The following is a 20,326-nucleotide window of genomic DNA, read 5'->3' on the forward strand; positions in this document are numbered from 1 at the left end:
TATCATTCCCTTGAATTAAACGCCTCAAATCTTTGAAATCCTCTGAACATCCCCTTATAGAATGAAGTGTGGACTCAGGAACAGTTAAAAGTACAAGTCTCTGCCCAGATTGCTGATATTTTTCATGGGACTATCATCCATAGCATAATGTTTGCACTTTCTCCTTGGGTAAATAGAAAAAATCATAACTGTCTGCTCTAGACATCAGGTCACTAGGATATAGCCCAATTTCTTTGACAAAATAATGGTTTCATTGGAATCTATTATTTTATCAAAACCGAACCTTGCCTGGGCTAGGCCTACTCTCAAAATCCACAATAGGCGTCTTTATTTGGCAGTCTAACGTTCTTTACGCATCAGATATTAAACTAAAAGTGTCATTGGCAGGAATATGCATAGCCTACATTTCAAGGCAACTAGGCCTATACAGGAAGTCTTCCCCCAAAGCGTCGGAAAGTTGCCAGTGATTTCCTCTGCCGCTCCCCCGCACAGTCCTCGTTGCTCTCGCTGTCTTTTGTCTGGTTGTGCTGAGCCCTGGGAAAGGGGCCGAGTATCGTTGCGCTTTAGGCAAAAAATAGGGTACCTCCTCCCCCTCTATTCAGTAAACCACATGCTAGCAGTAGTGAAAGCGCTCTAAATCCAAGGTAACATGGCCCTACACTGCCGAAATGCTTTAACGGAAATCAGCACACCCTAAGAAAACAGAGGGTAGACATCAGTTTAGTACAATCGCATCTAGACCAGACCCCTAGACGACATTTATCTAGACCGCGTTCCTAAAATGACCCGGCATCTCCGTCGCCTTTCTACTGCGGCTCGCATCCTGCTCCACTCCTCCTCTCAGTTCTAGCTCAGCATCCATATTTTTCGCATCCCTGTGTGTGAATGTAGGGAGTGGCAGACCACATCTATCTCAAGCCCGGGGATTCAGGGGACTATTTCATTTTGGAAGATTAAAGTTAGTCGGCGACTACCTTTTGCATTACCGAACGTGGACTTTGTAAGGTAAGAATGCTTTTGTTGTATCTCCATCGCAGGCTATTTGAGACATCTGTCAGGGCCAAGTAAAAACGCAGACCACGCTGCAGTACATAGCTAAAACAATAGAACAAGATTTGCGATGTAGAAAGGTTTACTTCTATTAGTAACTGTGTCGTGTAGAGACATGATAATGATTTTTGTTAAATGATTTTTGTCATATTTGATCAAATCTGAATCTCGGTTTGATGAAAGGGTCGTTTTGAGGTCTCTAAGCAAGTAACGTTCGCCAGACGGCGTAACACAACAGACATCTCCAACCTTAATGTAAACTGTAACAAGTTTCACGGCATAAGATAGGATTGCATCAAAGGCATTCACATTAACCACTTGAACAATAATTCCAACATCAGTTTAGGCTCGTGTTTTGTTTTTGGCTATAAAGATGACAGACGGTCATGTCCTAAATACGCTTTAAATGAAAGCTTATGATAGCATACATTTTCCTCAAGCCCACCAGAAGAAAGCTTTCACTATTTCATCCAGCTGTAGTGTAGGGTATGATCTTATGGGCGTGAGTCATAATATGAGTCATTTATTCACATCCGTTAGCTACTCTTGTTTGTTTTGTCTCCTGATGCTTCATCACAATTAGGTAGGCTACTGCTGGTGTTATCCTCCAGTGGGGGTTTTAGTGCCCCTGTGTTGTGCAATGAGCTTTTGGAAGTCCAGTGTTTGTGGTCATTCTGATCATGGTCAGGCTTTCCCATATACATTAATACAAACCCAGGGGAATTAAAAAATGTAGTGTGTGTTAAAGTATGAAACAAATAAATATGTATGCATAAGATTTCCTTCAAGTCCAACATCAGTGGCCTTCCATAACCAATATGGTGAAGAAGAGGGTGTTGTTTGTGTATCTTAAATAACCAACCATTCTGTATCAACTGAACTTGCTTAATGAAACACACCTTCTCAGTCCTGCAGGTATAATGGGGACACTCCATTGCTATACCCGCATCTAGTGCCTCAGCAAAAGCCTTTGGTTTTTGGGAATTTGCTGCCTATCAGCCAAGCACCATGAACATGTTGAAGTCAAGTGGACTGAAGATTCCTGGCAGGGGTCCAAAGCACTCCAGCCCTGTGGGACGAACCACTGCTGGGTCCTCTTCCGGTCCTGCTGCACAAAAAGACAGTAAGTCTGTTTTCCCCACAGGCGCCTAGAAAGGAGTGTTTTTCCAACATAGTTACCATGATTCAGCTAATCCAGCAGTGGTCCTCTTGCATGTTTCCATTGCATGGAAGGTTTCAAATGTGCCTGCTGTGTAAGAACAACAACACACACGTGAAAGTATTAAGAGTGAGACAGTTGGTTCTGTGCCTGTTGTTCTACTTGTTTATTTGGACGCATCAAGAGATTAGGAATCTCCTAATTCCACCAAAATATAGATAAAAAAACAATGTTTCATGTGGAGTAGACCAGAGGACTTTGTGGATTATCACATTACTGTCATTTCTGAGTGCCTCTTAGGAAAAGCCAGTTGCCAGTTATTTTGGGCAAACTTTTATGTGGGCATGTATTCCAGTTCATGCACCATGCATCATTAAATTCTTAGTTAGCCTAATACCTATACCCTTCCAAGCAATAAAAAGCACCCTAAAAGCAGTAATTAAGGAATTCCCATTCCAATGTGTATGGACTTAGCAGACAGAGTGTATAAAGTGCACAGCAGCTTATTTAATGCCCTAGTCTTAGATTTCTGACCCCAGGACACAGACACGTGTTAAACTACCACAGGACAGGGTAATCTCCACTGGGCTTGCAGTGCTCTGCTCACGGCCAGCAGCAGTAAGAGTCAGACTGTAGTTGTTATTTGCATTAGTTTGTGTGTCAACCAGAAGGGTGTTATGGTTCAAGCTGTCTGTGGAATGCACTGAGGGAAAAAAAGGAACTCAGGAAGTGAAGTCACACTAAGTGAAAAGCAAGCAGTGCAAGAATGCTTGGAGCTTTATGCAGCCAGTTAAATGAGCATAACCCTTGTTGTTGATTAAGATATCATAGGTCCACAATCTACAGAATACATCTAGTTTGTGGGGAGCTGAGTACTTGATATAAGTATGTGGTTGGTTAGTATACATTATGTAGATATTGCAATGCAGAAACTTCAGAATTTGAATGTCTTGCCTAATGAAGTGTCCTTTGGAACCAAGATAGATCTGCGCACTGTAATGCTATGGAAATGCACACCGTGTAAATACTACACTATTCTATTGAGATTATTAAGTAATAACTAGTCTACTATCTAATGCACCTTATTTGGAAGATAGTGAACTACTGCTGAATGCAACCACTTACCAAAGTTGCATTGTTTTTGCATATTGTAACGGAGAAAAAAGACTCCGGGTCATAGAGGAACACTGCAAGAAAAAAAGAAGAGACAGAGAGGGTAGAAAGGAAGAGACAGAGAGGGTAGAAAGGAAGAGACAGAGAGGGTAGAAAAGAAGAGACAGAGAGGGTAGAAAGGAAGTGTACTGAGTGTTTGTGTGAGTGAGTGTCCTTTTGCAGAAGGGAGGCGGCATTAAGAGCTGTGCTGGGGTCATTGTGCTGGTGCTGGTGAATAGTGGCATTCTGATGGGTGGGAGGTGGCGACGAGGCACAATTGTGAAGTGAGGCCTGTGTTCTTCTCCTTCCTCCTGCCTCCCTCTCTCTCCCTCGCTCGCTCCCTTTACCCAGATCTGCTGTTGCCCTGGCAACGCGGCCACTTGGGCAAGCAACACGGCAGGCCTTCGGTTCTCGCTCGTCACTGGGCCGGGACATCTCGAATGGGGCTTCTCTTGTAGTGGCTCAGTGACGTGGCCGTGAGCCAGACTGACCCCAGCTCACACACGAGTTGCAGGAATGCAAACATACTACACATCTAGTTGTAAACATACATTTTATAGCTTTCTGGTTGTCCTTTTAATGGGTGTGGCAGATTAGAAAGGGAGGAAGTGGTTTACGTTCTCTGAGGATAGCATATACAGAAATGTATAGGATGTGTAAATACATGTCTTTGCAGGATCAAGATGAGTTGATGAATTTATGAAATGTGTCAGTCAAAGCGTGACATCTCCAATCCTTTCAGTGATCTTATCATTATGAACACAGTGTCCCCATCATATGCCCCAACCACGCTTTATCATCCATCTGTCCCTTTCCAATAATGACCTACATTAGACAATTTCTACCTGAAGTGTTTATGGCCCTGCTTGTGAGTACAGCTTTTGGAAGGTTAACAAGCTCCACGTGTTTCGATAGAGTTGCAGCCATCAAGATGAGCCTGGGTTCTTTTGTCTGTGGTTTTGTTTGCATCTACAATGCTGTCTATCGGCCGCAGAACATATGGGAGCAATTGGGGCACAAAAGCTGTCCTTAGTCCCCCTCCCCCAGTCCTGGCCAACCCTGGCACCAACCACATCAACCCACACACTGAGCTGTGAGGGCAGCAGACCACATGCTAATTCAGCTGTGTTGCTCTCGCACTTTGCTGGGGAACAAACTCGCCGTGAAATAGTGTGTCATACACATAGTATTAAGCTGTGTAGTCAATGTTTGACTTCACATGTGTCTGTTATCCTAAATTTCCCCTTGGGGATCAATAAAGTATCTATCTATCTATCTATCTATGTGTCTGTTATAGAATCAACATGATTTGGATATGAATCCTCCTATATAATTGAGTTTTTGAGGATGTTTTGCAGGTGTCAGCTTCATTGCAACTGTTCTAGTTTTGATACAGGATTTCAATTGTTTGAATTGTATACACACACATCCACACATTTGTGTTATATGGTTAAGTTGGAAAGTAGTTTGTTTTTTTATTGGCAAATTTGTTATACTATGCCTTCTTCTCTCATTCTCTATGTCCTCACTTGACTCTTTGTAGATGTGTGGGTGGTGGTAGATTTTTAATGTAGAACAGCACTAAATGAGAAACTAGGTGAAGCTCATTTTAGTCCTCAAATGTAACTTTTTTACCAGTTTTGAACATTATATCTGAACTCATTAGATGTGTGTTCCACCTCATCTGCGTGCCGTCTGTGCTGAAGTTTGGCAGTTTGGCTGACCATTGTCCCTCTCTCTGCAGACCCCCCCCACAAGCCCACCACACCGACACCCAGCAACGCCTCAGACAAGTCCAGCTCCAAAGCCTCGGAGGTCGGCGACGACGTCTTGGGGGACTTTGTGGTCGGCGAACGGGTGTGGGTCAATGGCGTCAAGCCTGGCGTCATCGCGTACCTCGGTGAGACGCAGTTTGCGCCGGGCCAGTGGGCCGGGGTGGTCCTGAACGATCTGGTCGGCAAGAACGACGGCTCTGTGGGTGGCGTGCGCTACTTCGAATGCCAGGCCCTGCAGGGCATCTTCACCCGGCCCTCTAAGCTCACACGGCAGCCGACGGGCGACGGGGGCGATGGCCATGCCGGGGACGCCCTCACGGCCCAGAACCTCCAGAATCTCCACGGCGCCGCGGTCAACGCTGCCGGCCGGCCGGTCATGCCCCTGAGAGAGGGCATGCTCAACAGCAAGACGGGCAACGAGTCCGGCTCCAATATGTCCGACAGCGGCTCGGTCAAGAAAGGGGGTGACAAGGATCTCAGAGTGGGAGACCGTGTGCTGGTAAGTACTGTGGGTATTGTAGATTAATTACCAAAATAGATCATGTCGCTTATATAGTCAATATTTACCGTGCCAGCACCATGATTAATGGTAGTGAGGACACTGTCGTTCTAACTACGTCCTGGATTTCTCGCTCTGGCAAAGGAATTTCATTAAGTATGTCTGCTCCACCATATACCCTGATTGGCCTTGGGTCAAATTGCTTTCCATTTAGTACAGCACTGGCTAAAAGCTTTCCAAGCAGTCAATATTGTAAATCAAAGTGGATTACCGTCACAGACCTCCAACCAGTGTCAGTCCATGGAACAACAGTGTCCAAGGCCCCATCCTTCTCTTCAAGTACTTGCAGTGCCCTTTAGTGATCATCAATATGTAAAATGCATCAGTATACAGTTAGTTCCCAAGGCTGCACCAGTGATCGTACAGAATGACCCTGCAGGAACTTTTTTAGTAGAACTATTTGTTATGCATTGCATGCTCATGAATTTGACATGCTTCCAAAATGTGAGTTTATTTAATGCCACAACAATGCCACAAAGGTTTTTTTCTGTTTTTTTACCATTTAAGGTATAATTTTGCAGGGAAATTCAGCTCAATGAAAACATCTAATCAGAGGACCTCTGATGCAGTTTTACTTTTCAAATATTCACATTTCACAAGTAGAAACATTTTAGATCATTAAAAAACCAGTTCCCTTGTAATCATTAGTGTCCTGTGCATTGCAATCACTAGGGTTACCAGAGCTGCATTAGTAATCAATCCGTGAAGCTGTGTCCCAACAGTGCCACAAGAAGGTGGTTTGTTTATCTCACATAGCAGCACAAACATTGGCCCAGTCCCACACAACGCCCTGACAATGTGTCACTTAAATATCACCAATCCACCATTAGGTGTTTGTAATTAATGTGTCTTTTTTCCTGTGTTTTGTGCTGCCACTCATGTGAGATATAGATTTGGTGCTGGGAGAGAGAGGGATGGAGGGAGAGAGAGAGGGATGGAGGGAGAGGGGCACCATGCCAGAGGAGAATGCTGTTCAGCCCCATTAGGGGGGATTTTTTTCCCCTTGGCCAATTCCCCATTGCTTCTCTCTTCTACCAGTATCCTATTACCATGAGCATGCTGTCAGATACGAAGGACTCCTCAATGTCATCAAGCTCCATGTAGTCGAAATCCAGAGTATTGCTTTTTCCATCTGTCCACCACCACATAACATAATCTCACTGGAGAGAGAGAGAGCTAGCTGTTGCAGCCCTAGGAAAGCAAGTCTCTGCGAAAGCATTGCCCTTCTGCAGATTGAGATGAAGTCATTTTAAAGATGCTTTCTCAGACAGATGCTTTGTCACCTCCTGCACAGACCTCAGTAGAGTGAACTGAACAAAGTAGAGTTTCACATCTTACTAGCATCCTCACTGGTCTTCATCACTGTCCATCTGCACTATAAAGCTGTAAAAAAGAGGTTGTATAGACTCCCCCCCCAATGAAACAGCGAGCTGAGCTGATGCTCCACATTTTCCACCTGGGTTATGTGTGCATGGCCATAGGCTCTACAGGCTGTTAGCTCGGTATTGAGCCCCTGTCTTGGCCAGCAAGGCCTCTGGATTTCCCTCAGCCACCCCTCAGTCATGCAGACAGCCAGTCAGCTGGATTGAGTGCGAGCCAAATGAGAGAGAGAGAGAGAGAGAGAGAGAGAGAGAGAGAGAGAGAGAGAGAGAGAGAGAGAGAGAGAGAGGGAGGGAGGGAGCAAGGGAGAGAGGGAGAGAGATAGCGAAAGGGAGGGAGGGAGAAAGAGAGAGAAAGGGAGAGAGACAGGGAGAGAGAGAGACAGAGAGAGAGGGAGAGATAGACAGAGAGAGAGCAAGAGATGATGGGCGGCAAATCCCCTGTGTGGCAGCAGCAGCAGCCATGTGAGGGGAGAGGCGTCTGACTCAGCCCTCTCTCTCGCCCACAGGAGCCGGCCTGCTAGCTCAGAGGCTACACGACCACTGGGAGATAAGGCAGGAGGGGGGGGGGGGGGAGTGTGTGTGTGGTTTTGGTGGGGGAGTTGTGAAGGCATGGTTGGGAAAAGATAAATGACAGTCAGTCATTTAGAATTATCAGCGCATGAAACCGCGAGATTCACTTTCTCCACTTCCTTGACTTCCTGGTTTCTCTAGACCTTCTGTTTATGGAAGACTGTCTGGTCTGTCTGTGTGTAGCGTTAAGTGGGGACAGGCGGAGTGAGGTCAGCAACTGTGAGGCGCCAAGGCTGAGCGTCCTCCTCACGCCTGTTTTTGTTATCGCCACTCTCTCGAGTTAGCGTGCGCGGGAGAATGGTCTGCCACGTCGGACGAGTCCCACGCTCTTGCTCGCCGCAAGGCAGGCAGGGAGGCAGGCAGGCCGGCAGACGTAGCTGTTGTGTCAGCGCCTCGGCACTGAGGCACACGTGTCTGTCGTCTCGAGGCCAGACAGCGGCGCGTGGAATGGAACGGATCATCTCTGTGCAGACATTTACAGCCAAACAACAAATTCCCTCGGCCGGGCGCTAGGGAGGAAGGGAGGAAGGGAGGAAGGGAGGAAGGGAGGGAAGGAGATGGGAAGGAGATGGGATGTCTTTGCTCAAGGCCGATTGTGAACGGGCGGGACTTTTAAGGGCAGAGTTCTCCCGCTCATGACTCACGGGTCCGCCCAATGAAAAGCGCATCTGTGTGGACTCCTCCACACACACACACACACACACACACAGAGCCTCAGTCTCAGATGAGCAGCGCAGTGCAGGCGCTGCAGGGGCTGAAGGCTTAGGTCCCGGGCCCCCTCACAAAAGCGCCACTGTTTCAGGGCCCCGTCCGGAGGATATGACACCGGGCACAGTGTGTGACGGCAACCGTGAGCCTCATGTAATGAGAGAAGTGCACAGAATGGCGTTTGTTTGGCGGGTAAGAAAAAGACGAAGTGACAAGGATGGATTCTCTAGGTAACGGGCTTCCCACTGATCCCCATTCAGTTGTTTGATGAATGAGCATGGCGTCTGATAAATGCGCTCAGGTTCAGAGTATGCCCCTGGGACGCACAACGCCTTTTCATTATTCCCCTGTCTTTTGTACTTCTGTCTCACATGACCTGTGAACACCATTGTTTTCACACATTACCGCAGGTGAGCATAACAGTCCCATCTGAGGGTTAGATGTAATACACATCTGCATTTTTAATTCTATTGGAATGTCACTGTCAGTATTGAACTTGGTCCTGGATGTTTAAATGCATATTGTTTGTCTGCCATGATGTACTTTTGTCTTTGATGTCATATCTCCCTGAGCTCTGGAACTACTAATAATGACTTTGGAAAATGTAGTTATTATAATATAGACCACAGAACACATTTTTGATCATTATCAACCAGCAATTACTGCTTCACAAACTCTGCCAACAGAGTACAATGCCTATCATATCACAGCAGTGTTCCATGACTAAGTATTTTGCAACTTCTACAAACCACACAGCATAGCATGTAGTGCCGCTTCATCAAGCAAAAGATTGGCTCGATCTGGACCAGAGGTTATCCTTCCCCTCCGAGATCAGAGTGGACTATGGAGTTTCATTCCATACAACCAGAGTTTGGATTGCTATCGGAATAGCAGTCTCTGGTTTGATGCAATGCATTATTTAGTAGCGCAGTCATTCATGTGATCTCCTCGGAAACCACGCACTTTGCGCATGGAAAAAAAAAAACGCACCCGACCCCCTTAACTGCTTCAAGGTGGTCTTTTGTGTGTACGTGCGCCCTCAAACCTGCTTCCAATCTGTCTGATCTCGCTAGTGTAACTGGCAATGACCTCCATTCCCTGAGTATGTAGGCCACGTCTGCCGTCGCAGTCACGCACAATTAGATGGCAGCCAGGCCATGAGTGACAATGCGGTGGACTCCAATGCCACAGTGGTGGGTCGAGAGGGTGGTCGCCCTCATGCTCATTCCAAACATCTCCTCTCCTCTCGCCCCTCTCACTGTCCTCTAACCATCAATCAGCAGTTCTCACCTCTGCTCGCCAAGTCCCGCTTTTGTGCTTTTGTGTGTTAGTCACGCAACCCACATCATAGTACAAAATTAGCATTTATCTACTTCTTCCATTTATACACTATCTATATCCTAACTATAGAGAGGTGTCTGGATTAGTCATATGCACTGACAGATAGGCTGATTTGGAGGTAATTACGCAGATAACCCCCCCCCCCCCCCCTCCTCCTCTCTCCCCGTGTTCAGGTCGGAGGCACTAAAACCGGAGTGGTGCGCTACGTGGGGGAGACTGACTTTGCCAAGGGCGAATGGTGCGGCGTGGAGCTGGACGAGCCACTGGGGAAGAACGATGGAGCCGTGGCAGGGACCAGGTAGGCAGCCGCTTCCTCTCAGTGCCACGGCACAAATGACTGCAGTGTCCTGGTGTATTTTTAAACCCATCTCCTACATGTGTGTCATCATCCAAATGGGCTCCGATTAAACTAGCTTCTTTAATGTAGTTGGTGCGAAAGGTTATTCAACGCTCAAACTTTGCTTTTTTTTTTTTAAATTTCATGAAAAATATAAGAGCAGTCTGTTTTCACAGCTGAACTGATTTCAATTCAGGTCATTGTTTCAAAGCTTTGATGGCACCTAAAAGTGAACCAAACATAATTGCACAGAGAGTGTTTCTAAATGTTGTCGGAACAAATGCAGTAGGATTTAGCACTCCAGGTCAGGCACTTTGAATTGCCCACAACAAAGACCTTCACTGTCTTCATTGAAACAATAACAACAGTGGTTTTCTTTTTTAGTACAGTACATCTTTGTGAATTTGGGTCTTCTCCCCCCCAATCTGACGCAGGTATTTCCAGTGCCAGGCCAAGTTCGGGCTCTTCGCTCCCATCCACAAGGTGATCCGCATTGGCTTCCCCTCCACGAGCCCGGCCAAGGCCAAGAAGAGCAAGCGCGTGGCCATGGGCGTGTCGTCGCTGGCGCACAGCCCCAGCAGCTCGTCCATCAGCTCCGTCAGTTCGGTGGCCTCCTCCGTGGGCAGGCCCAGTCGCACCGGCCTGGTGAGAGAGACGTGCGCGCGCGCGCTCGCTCGCTGAGCTCCCTTACGAGACCAGTGGCGACCGTTCGGCCCGAGACGTGGGGGAAGGAGGGAGGGGAGGGAGCTTGGGGGGGTCCTTTGGCTGGACTGTCAGTCAGAGCTGTTCTTGAAGTAGTGATTAAATGTTGTGCCGTAAGGTCTTCAGCGGTTCTCCTTAAGGACCTGTCTGGGTACAAGACTTCACTACAGTCAACTTCAGTCAAAGTTTTACATTATGTCTAATTGAGCTGTGAAATATGCCATTGGGTACTTTGTTCTCACTGTTGCCAGGATTTGTATGGATACAATTGAATATACATACAACAATGGGCACGAGTGAGGTATCGTTAATCTAATATGAGTGCAAATGCGAATACAAATACCCCAAAGGAAAGCTCAATTGTACATAATAGCACTTGCTTGGACGTTGATGCTGTACCGAGGTCCTTCAGGAGGAATGCAGCTTGTAGCATAAGCTCTCTTCGTGAGCCTTAAGTGAACTATCACAGCGCTGACATACAAGTGCCGTTGATCTGATTTGTCTGGGCTGTGTCCTCAGCTGACAGAGACGTCGTCGCGCTACGCCCGCAAGATCTCGGGCACCACGGCTCTCCAGGAGGCGCTGAAGGAGAAGCAGCAGCACATCGAGCAGCTCCTGGCCGAGAGGGACCTGGAGCGGGCTGAGGTCGCCAAGGCAACCAGCCACATCTGCGAGGTGGAGAAGGAGCTGAGCGCGCTCAAAGCCCAGCACCTGCAGGTGTGTCACTCGTCGACCTGTCACAAGCTGTGCACATCATCTCTCTCTCTCTCTCTCACTCTCTCTCACACACACAGACACACACACACACACAGACACACACACACACTCAGAGTTTTTATACGGAGCAGGATGTGAAGAACAGGAGGGAAGATGGGAGAGGGTAAAGGGGGTTAGAGAGGTGCTGTTTGAAGTCGCATTGCAGTGTTAACCATCGTCACTATCTGTTTTGAATACAGGTTTTGCCTAGAATGTGTAAAATGAATGATGTGTGTCAGATTTGATAAGGTCATTGTGTTTTGTATTCTCAGTACGCTGCTGAGGTAGAGGGTAATCTGCAACAAGTGAGAACATTACTGGCCACCACTCAAAAGGACAAACTAGAACTCGCCAATCAGCTGGAAGAAGAAAAAAGGTAACAGTAGCCTATTTTATGCAATTTTGTGTCATACATAACACATTACACATGTCTTTATATTTGTCTATATAAGTACATGCCTTTACACGAATAATCCGTCTTAGTATTTTGCCAAGATGCATCTGTTAGTATACATTATTGCCGCTAGAGGAGACATATGTCCCTTTTCCAGAGCATAGCCTGAAGATGGTTAAAAAAGCTCAAATATTTGTGGGCTCTGGTAGGCTTCAGTGGTCTGTCTGGAATGGAATGATTTAAAAACACATTTAACCAGGAAGTGTGCTTTCCAAAATGACACTGACACTGGTTCTAGAGTTTGAATTGTAGACTATATTTGGGGAAGATGAGATACATTTTTAATGCAGAGACCAACATTAAGAGTAATACATTTGTCCTTATTAAATTACTGCTCTACCAGACGTTGGAACTCTAAAACTATTTTTTTGCATCCCTGAAGAGTGCAATACTAGCATTCATCAGCCAGACAATTACTGTATGTTACAGTGAGGTTGGTTTTGGAGGTATTTTCCTGGCACCTAGTGGTGTGTTTGTCTTACTACAGGAAAGTTGAAGATCTCCAGTTCAGAGTGGAAGAGGAATCCATAACCAAAGGAGACCTAGAGGTATTTTTTTTTTTAAGAATGATATTCTGACATGACGCATGCTTTTTAAACAGACTAATAGAGTTTAATTTAGTGCAAGACCTCTAATGCATTAAGTACTGTTCATTTAGTGCTAGTTCATCAGTGCGTTTGATGAAAGAGACATCTGTCGAGGAACTTCTCTCAACAGGTATTCTGAAAATGGCCACATGAAAGGCAGGCAACAGGGTTGAGGTTTTTCACATCTTTTCAATGTTTTTTCATCTCTCTCTTTCAAGTCAGCCTCTCTCAAACTGTCTCAGACACTGCAGAGAATCTCTGAAATTTAATTGAGTCTGAAATTTCCCCTTTCTGTATGTGTGTGTGTGTGTCTCTCTCTCTTCCTCTCTCTCTCTCTCTCTCTCTCTCTCTCTCTCCTGTCCCCCTTTTCCCCTGTCCCTGTCTCTCTCGTCTCTTAGACACAGACGAAACTGGAGCATGCCCGTATACGGCAGCTCGAGCAGAGTCTGCTGTTTGAAAAGTCAAAAGCAGAGAAGCTGCAGAAAGAGTTAGAGGAGACAATGGTAACATAGGAAGCCACTCGAGAGCCCCCCCCCCCGTCTGCCTGTGGTCATCACCCCTCCGCACCCTCCCCTCTCACTTAGCCGTGGCCTCCTCTCTGACATTTATGTCCCTGAAAAACACTAGTCCTGCTTGCACCTGACTGATACCGAGTTTGAGGTCTCCATACTTCAGTTCCAATCTTTTACCCTAACTGCTAAAAGGAGTGACAGGTTCAGAGCACCTCCAAGATGTCAAATCAGATGTTCTCTTTACATGTCCTGTGATTTGATGCTTTTTTCTCAGTATTCTGCACCCCGAGAAGAAAGATATCTTTCAAAGCCTCTTACAACAGTATGTTCAAACCAGTATATCTGTCTGTATAGTAAGAACGAAAACATTGATGCATCAGTAGATACGAATATAACAGTAACTGCAGTATTGGAGACCTCTCTGAACTCTGACCCCACTTAGAATGCCACATTCAACTAGGGTTAAGTTGCACTTTTCATCTGCAGAGCCATTTCTTCGTTCTTTTTGTTTTTAATCATTACATTTGAACGCTAGTCCATGTAGACCACTGGAGCTGTTTGCCTGTTTGTAGCCACTGTGTCCTCTCTCCCTCCTTCCTTCCCCTCTGTCCCATGTCATCCAACATACCCTCCCCCAGTGAGCCTGTGTGTCAGCTTGAGTTATCCTCAGTGCCCCTCCACACAGCAAGTGTTTCAGGCACAAAAGAAGCCTTCACGGGGTGGATTTCGCACCACATTAGCTTATTAGTGCTGTGCTAAACCAGAGCAAAGCATACCAACACAAAGAGATAAGTGTGTGCTCCAATGGGTGCTAATAAGAGAAACTGAACTTTAGATCAGAGGCACCACTGTCTAGAAGGCCTGATCTGATCGTTGTAAGTGAGTGGGTTTTTGCATTGTAAGGCTTAAGGCCTGGTTAGAGAAACAAGCTCTTGAAGGTATGCCATTTATCAACAGGGCAGATGCAGACTCCCATCACCCTTGAGGTTGGGTAAGAGAATCCAGGTGAAACGAGAATCACTCTCTAATCTTCTCCAAAACTTCAGTGTGTTCTGTGCTTTCTTGATGGCCACTGGGTCACTTCTGGCTAAGTGCCTTTTCCCCCCTGTCTAAAGTAGCATAGCCTCTGAATGCCTCTTGAGGATCTTCTGATTTGGTATGCTGTCAAACAGAAACTGTCAAATACAGCAATCAAACAATCAATCCAGAGAGCGCACATTTGTGTGGATGCTCAATGGGATCTTTCTAACTAACAAAGTGTGTCTTCGATCTTCTCTGACAAGAGTGCAATCCTGTGTTTTTCCAAATGGTGTGTAATGATTCTACTTCATGGCTTCGGTATGCTTATAGTGGTTTGTGTGTGTTTCTGTCCTCTGGACTCCCTAAGAGCTGTGACATCTCATATTGCCTGGCTGCTTGTAGAGGAAAACAATGTAGATGAATGGTTGCCTTGTTTTCCCATCTGCCATCTCTCATAGGTTGCTTTATGTCTGCTGACTGAAGGAATGCGTTCTCTTTCACTTTATAATAAGAGCATCTCTTCCAGACTGCTCTATTTTGGGAGTAGACTCTTCCTAGCTCTAGGGGGGCTACCCTCTCACCTAATTAACCAGTTAGTTAATAGTGAAATAATGAAACAGGACAATAAAATGTGTCCAGAGTGGATAGTAGCCCCCCTCAGCCAGGAAGTTGGGTCTGGGTCCGGCTGTTTGTGACCACCAGGCACTGATGTATGTTTTTTTTTGTCGAGTATGGGTGACCTCTGTGTCCTTCTCAGCAAACCACAGTGGAGGAGAAGACTCGGGTGGGGCAGCTGGAGGAGGAGCTGGCTCTGCGCAAGGCCGAGGTGGAGGAGCTGAGGGCGCGGCTGCAGAGAAGCGGGGAGGAGGCGTCCGGCCTGGCCGGGACCGAGGTGTCCTCCTCCCTCTCGGACGGCGGGGCGGGCCTGAGCACCGAGGCGCTGGTCCTGCGCGAGCAGCTGCTGTCGGCGGGCCGCGAGCACCGCGAGGAGAGCAGCCAGCTGCGCGAGCGCTACGAGGTGGCGCTGACCGCCAGCCAGCGCGAGGCCGAGCGCCTCAAGGCCACCGGCGAGCGGCAGGCGCAGGAGATCGCCGAGCTGCGCCAGCGGCTCCAGCAGGCCACGCGTGAGAACATGGACATGATGGACGGCTGGAAGGCCAAGCTGGACGGGCTGGTGGGCGACCACCAGCGGGCGCTGGAGGAGCTCAAGGCCTCGGTGACGGGGGAGCGGCGCGACGGGGCAGCCGAGGGTCAGGGCGAGGGCGGCGTGGGCGGTCCCACCGCCACACCTGAGGTGAGGCTGGCCATGGAGAGCCTGCGCATGGAGCAGCAACTGGAGATGGAGAACCTGAAGGCCAAGCACGAGATCGAAGTGGCCGTGCTGGCCAAGGAGCGCGAGGACTTCCGCACGCGCCTCCAGGAGCTCCGCGACCAGCTGGACGAGAGCGACGAGAACTGGAGGATCCAGGCGGACGCTAAGAGTGGCCAGCACGCGCTGGAGCTCAAAGAGGCCACCGAGAAACAACAGAAGGCCGAGCAGAGGCTCAACGAGCTGGAGAAGGCCCACGAGGAGCAGGCCCGTGCCAGCCAACTCCTGAAGGAGAGGCTGGAGCTGGCTGAGAAGAAGATGGTGGACTACGAGGCTCTGCAGAAAGCAGAAGCTCAGAGCCGTGCTGAGCTGCTGACCCTCGAGGAGAAGCTAAGAGTGAGCGAGAACAGACTGCAAGCCATAGAGGCTGACCCCACCACCCAAGACGCCAATGTGAGTAACATACCCTCAGTACCTTACACCCCTTACTGTGCACTTGTGTATACATACAGCTTAAGTATCAGCGGGAAATAGAGAATATAATGACTGATTTTGCTCACTTTTCTCTTCCCAGGTGATAGAGGAGACTGATAATGCTGAGGAGAAGATTAAATTAAAGCAGACTATGGAAGGTAACACGGGGCTCCAGTTAATGAATGCATCACCACAGTCCTCTAAAGCATCTGTAGATAATGTATTCCGAGACAGTAATATATGGATGGGAAGATTAAAAGAGACATCCAAGACTTATGTTTATATCGTTATCCCTCCTGAACCGCTGGGGTTTGGAGGGAATAAAAGTCTTGATGAAACTAATGGTTTTGTAATGAAATTGTTTTTGTATCAAGCGTTATGTTTGTTTTTAACCACTTCTCACAGAAACTGTGGAGAAACTTACAAAAAGAGAAAAAGAAGTCTCAACTCTTTCGACTCAAGTGGATGCTCTTCAGTCACAAATTACTGGTAACTGATTCATTGGTAATTTCTTTGTGAGCGAGAGTTTTCGGTTAAGAAATTTTAGAGAAACGAAACTGTCTGTGACAACGTACAACTACAACTCTTGCTCACATCTGCATTGTGTTTCTTTGCAACAGCCTTGGAAAGCAAAGTCCGTTTAGGGGAGAAGAAGGTCGACGCAGTTCTCAAAGACAAGTTGCGTGTGGAGGCTGAGCTGGAGTCGATGACCAAGAAGTCCCATGATGCTTCAGGACAGCTTGTCATCATTAGCCAGGAGCTCCTGAAGAAAGAGAGGTGGAGGACACTAAAAAACAGCGATGACTTGTTGGCTGACTTCTCAATCCATCTCTTTGGAACATGTTAGCTGTCCAGAATGGAATTCACAATATATGCAATGTCAGCAACCTTGATAGAGAGCTCAGCCTAATAACATGCACTTACACTGGTCCATTCATTTGATCAGTTTCAATCCACTTTGTGTGAAAGCAGATTAAGGTAATGAGAGCAATTAGTCTGATTAGAACTGAGTCTAAAAGCTCTTTAACCACTCAGGCCAGTGCAGTGTCTTAGCTGAGGTGGCCTCTCCCTCTGGTAATGGGCCTGGACATGCCCTTCTTGCTAACAGTAAAACTCCATCAGAACAGTGGCAGTATAGAATATTCAGGAAAGCATTTGGGGGTGAGATGGAATACTACTAACGTGAATAAAAAGGATACCTTTAGGACAGTATTTACCCCTTTTATTTGGTGTACTCAACTAAAGTTACAGTCCATGATGTTGACACAAAAAGTTCTTGATATTTGAGCTCAATAGCCAATCAAAGAGCAACCCTCAACACTTACAATCTGTGATGCTGACAAAAAGTTCTTGATATTTGAGCTCAACAGCGAATCAAAGAGCAACCCTCAACACTTACAATCCACGATGCTGATAAAAAGTTCTTGATATTTGAGCTCAGTAACCAAACAAAGTGCAACCCTCCATAGCCAATCAAAGTGCAAACAACATTTGTCCCTTTGCATCAGGAGCCTGAATGAGCTGCGAGTGTTACTGCTGGAGTCCCCCCGCCACTCGCCCGGAGTGGACCGCGACCTGAGCAGGGAGGTGCACAAAGCCGAGTGGAAAGTGAAGGAGCAGAAGCTACAGGACGACATCAAGACCCTGCGGGAAAAACTGCTGCTGCTGGTGAGATGGGTCACTTGTGTTGTGATCCCCACACCTTTTCTCCACACTCTGCATTCTCTACACAAATAGAGGAAAAGTTCTCATACAAAGTACAGGAAGGAATGAAGTGAATAGGTTAAAGGGACACCAGGCAATGTTTTCATGTTAATTACTCATCTTCTTAAGTCGGTATATGGTTAAATGACTCATTACAGGGCGAATGAAGACTCTCTCGCCCGCCCCTACTGCCTGTAGGAAGAATATCCCGCTTGCAAGTTCAGTGTATCGTACCCGCCGACCGAAGCAGGATCAGTTTACATCCTGCATCCACAGCACAGAGGCAGGCTAACGAAACGCTAGCGATTGTTGCAAACGTGTGTATAATGGCAGATCCGGCGAAGAAGCAGCGAAACCCCTTGACGGAAGATGCAAAGAAAAGGAAAAGAGCTTCAGACCGAGCGAGGGGGAGTTTCGTAGAGAAAAAGCATCAGGCTTGCCTGGTCTCCCTTTAAGTGTGACATTTCTGTGAATAGACAAACATATTTGTATTATACGTGTGTTTAAATGTGATGTACATGTTAGGGGTTAGAGGATGAAAAACAAACATGGCGATGTATGATTTCTAACACACCTGCCGTTGTATTATTAACTTGTGTACGCTCACCTGTCTCTTGTTGCCAGGGTCGAGAGAAGGCGTCCCCAGATCACCGCAGGTACTCCATGATGGACCCGTCGCAGTCGGAGACGGAGGTGGCCCGTCTGCGGCAGAGGCTGCTGAGCACGGAGGATGCCCTGAGGAATGCCCTGGACCACAACCAGCAGGTGGACCAGCTCGTGGAGGCCATGCGCACACGCCCAGACAAGGGCCAGGTAACATATACAGCACAATCACATCACACAATCACAGGCACAGTGACAAAACAGACATGTAATATATTTATATATATAAATATATTACAGGATGTAAAACATCATGTAATATATTTCCTCATATTGTTATTATGCATTTGCGTATTGCACATTGCATTGGTATGACCATTCTTGTGTATTCATTTCCAATAGGCCTATGGTGGTGCAAATTCAGCCAATGGTATTCATCAACAAGACACATCTCTCTCATCAGAGGTAAGGCACACACTATCAATCTGATATAAGTGACTCATAGATTGATCCAATGTGTATAATGCATTCTGGAAATAAGTTTAGGAAATGCTTAATGTCTTTGTATTTGAATCTCTTCTTCCTATGCAGTTTTCCTGATCTGTTGTATATCAACATTGAATATGATGCCAAGACTGTTTTTTTCCCTCAGGATCAACACTGATAAAGGAGGAAAGGAGGCCAAACTGATTGTTTTGGAAACTGAGGAGGTACATTGTAAAGAAGAAGCAGCCAGTTTGAAGCCTAGACTTCGTACTAACGCTCCACTGGACACATGATTTTTGTTTTCAGTTTACAGTTAACACCAAATCGACGACTAGCTGTCTCAATAAACAATCCAAAGCATCGTAATGAACACCTAATATGCCCCTTGAGAGACGAGACAGAGGTGATGCGGTCACGGTACGATCCTGCTGTTACCTGTAGACTACCTCCTACATGGACAATGTTGATGTTTTAAAGTGAAAGAAATTGGTCAAAATATGACAAGAGCTGTTGACAAAATATGCCAGAGACAGACCTTGGTTTGGCTTCAACAGAAAGAACACATGTGTAACCGGGATGATTGATAATTAGCCTCTATTGAAACTTGTTTAATTTATTGGCAATGTTTTTGTATGAGACCGATTACAAAGAAAGTTACATTAGAGCAAAAAAGGGAGCCCTGTTACATATAGTTTCAAGGAACTGAGGTACATGTTTATCACTTAAGTAGCATACACATGAATACAAATAAAAACAGTCTGCAGGATTTGGTCAAGGCTAGAGTTGTGCTTTCCCAGTATTTGGATCTTTGTTAAAAAACTGTATCTACACAATTCAACTCAACTTCTGTGTGCAGAAATGCCAAATATATGCTAGTCATTCAAGTCACAGTAATCTAGCTGTAATGAACTCCATGGACATACTTCAGTGGGTGTACGTATGGCTACAGTTATCAGTTTCATATAAATGGGAAAATATTGAGACCAATTTTACATTACAGAAGGGAGATAAACTGTAGAAGTACTTTCTTTCTTACTGTAACTGCTATGACAAGAGGATGTGGGCATCAGTGTCATAGTCAGGTATCTGGTATAATCTGGTATGAAATGTATAGGCTGAAGTAGAAAACCATCCGTAATCTGGCTCTGTTTGCAACCTCCAACCCAAATATACAGAATCTATGTATTCAGTCTTCCAAATGTTAGTATCTCAAATTCAGCAAGAGTCCATAGCCTTCAGACCATTACTATATTTACAGTCAACAATTAGTGGGTATTTGGTCTTTGGAGAACTTTCTATAGGTACTGTATGGGCAGAGCTATTACGACTGGGGAAAATTCTCTGAAGATGATAGGGCTGGCCCCAGGCTTTGGAATTGAAGAATCAAAATGTCATTGAACTTGAAATATTGCCTTTTCTCAGTTGGGGAAAAAAATCTTCATACTCTTGATTGCTGTAATGTCATTAAATATTAACAATATGGACATAAGGTTGTGTTTATTGTATTATTATTTTGTATTATTATTATTATTATTATTATATTATTTGTTTAAATTGGCAGCCAGATTGGTGATTATTATCCCATTCGTTGGCTTTTTCCACAGGACTTGAGAAGCCAATAAGCATCTTAAGGGAATACAAAACGGAGTCTCTTTCCCAATTGCAATTCTGGACACTGATAAACTG

At 46.1% G+C, this 20,326-nt stretch overlaps 1 protein-coding gene across 3 annotated transcripts; it reads left to right on the forward strand.

The window, feature by feature from the left end:
• Positions 1-474: 474 nt before the first annotated feature.
• Positions 475-20,124, forward strand: clip2 (CAP-GLY domain containing linker protein 2). Of its 3 annotated transcripts, none has more exons than XM_042091769.1 (17): positions 475-1,005; positions 1,958-2,173; positions 5,106-5,635; positions 9,870-9,994; positions 10,468-10,678; positions 11,255-11,452; positions 11,764-11,867; positions 12,433-12,493; positions 12,931-13,035; positions 14,822-15,826; positions 15,948-16,005; positions 16,253-16,336; positions 16,468-16,624; positions 17,356-17,515; positions 18,176-18,364; positions 18,557-18,619; positions 18,807-20,124. In XM_042091769.1, exons 2-17 carry the CDS (start codon positions 2,059-2,061, stop codon positions 18,816-18,818), a joined length of 3,177 nt encoding a protein of 1,058 aa, XP_041947703.1. In that variant the 5' UTR covers positions 475-1,005; positions 1,958-2,058; the 3' UTR covers positions 18,819-20,124. The 3 variants fall into 3 exon arrangements, with proteins under 3 accessions (XP_041947703.1, XP_041947704.1, XP_041947705.1); XM_042091770.1 differs by lacking the exon at positions 12,931-13,035 and adding an exon at positions 14,002-14,049 and having other exon boundaries at positions 476-1,005; XM_042091771.1 differs by lacking the exon at positions 12,931-13,035 and having other exon boundaries at positions 476-1,005.
• The last annotated feature ends 202 nt before the right edge of the window (positions 20,125-20,326 follow it).

This window comes from Alosa sapidissima, chromosome 5 (genome assembly GCF_018492685.1).
Source record: "Alosa sapidissima isolate fAloSap1 chromosome 5, fAloSap1.pri, whole genome shotgun sequence".
NCBI classification, from domain to species: Eukaryota; Metazoa; Chordata; class Actinopteri; order Clupeiformes; family Clupeidae; genus Alosa; species Alosa sapidissima.

Excerpts from the sequence above, each read along its gene's own strand:
- clip2 (XM_042091769.1), top strand. The coding sequence starts at position 2,059 with ATGAACATGTTGAAGTCAAGTGGACTGAAGATTCCTGGCAGGGGTCCA. Across the intron at positions 5,636-9,869 it reads GAGTGGGAGACCGTGTGCTG|GTCGGAGGCACTAAAACCGG; the intron begins GTAAGTACTGTG and ends CCCCGTGTTCAG. Across the intron at positions 9,995-10,467 it reads GGAGCCGTGGCAGGGACCAG|GTATTTCCAGTGCCAGGCCA; the intron begins GTAGGCAGCCGC and ends AATCTGACGCAG.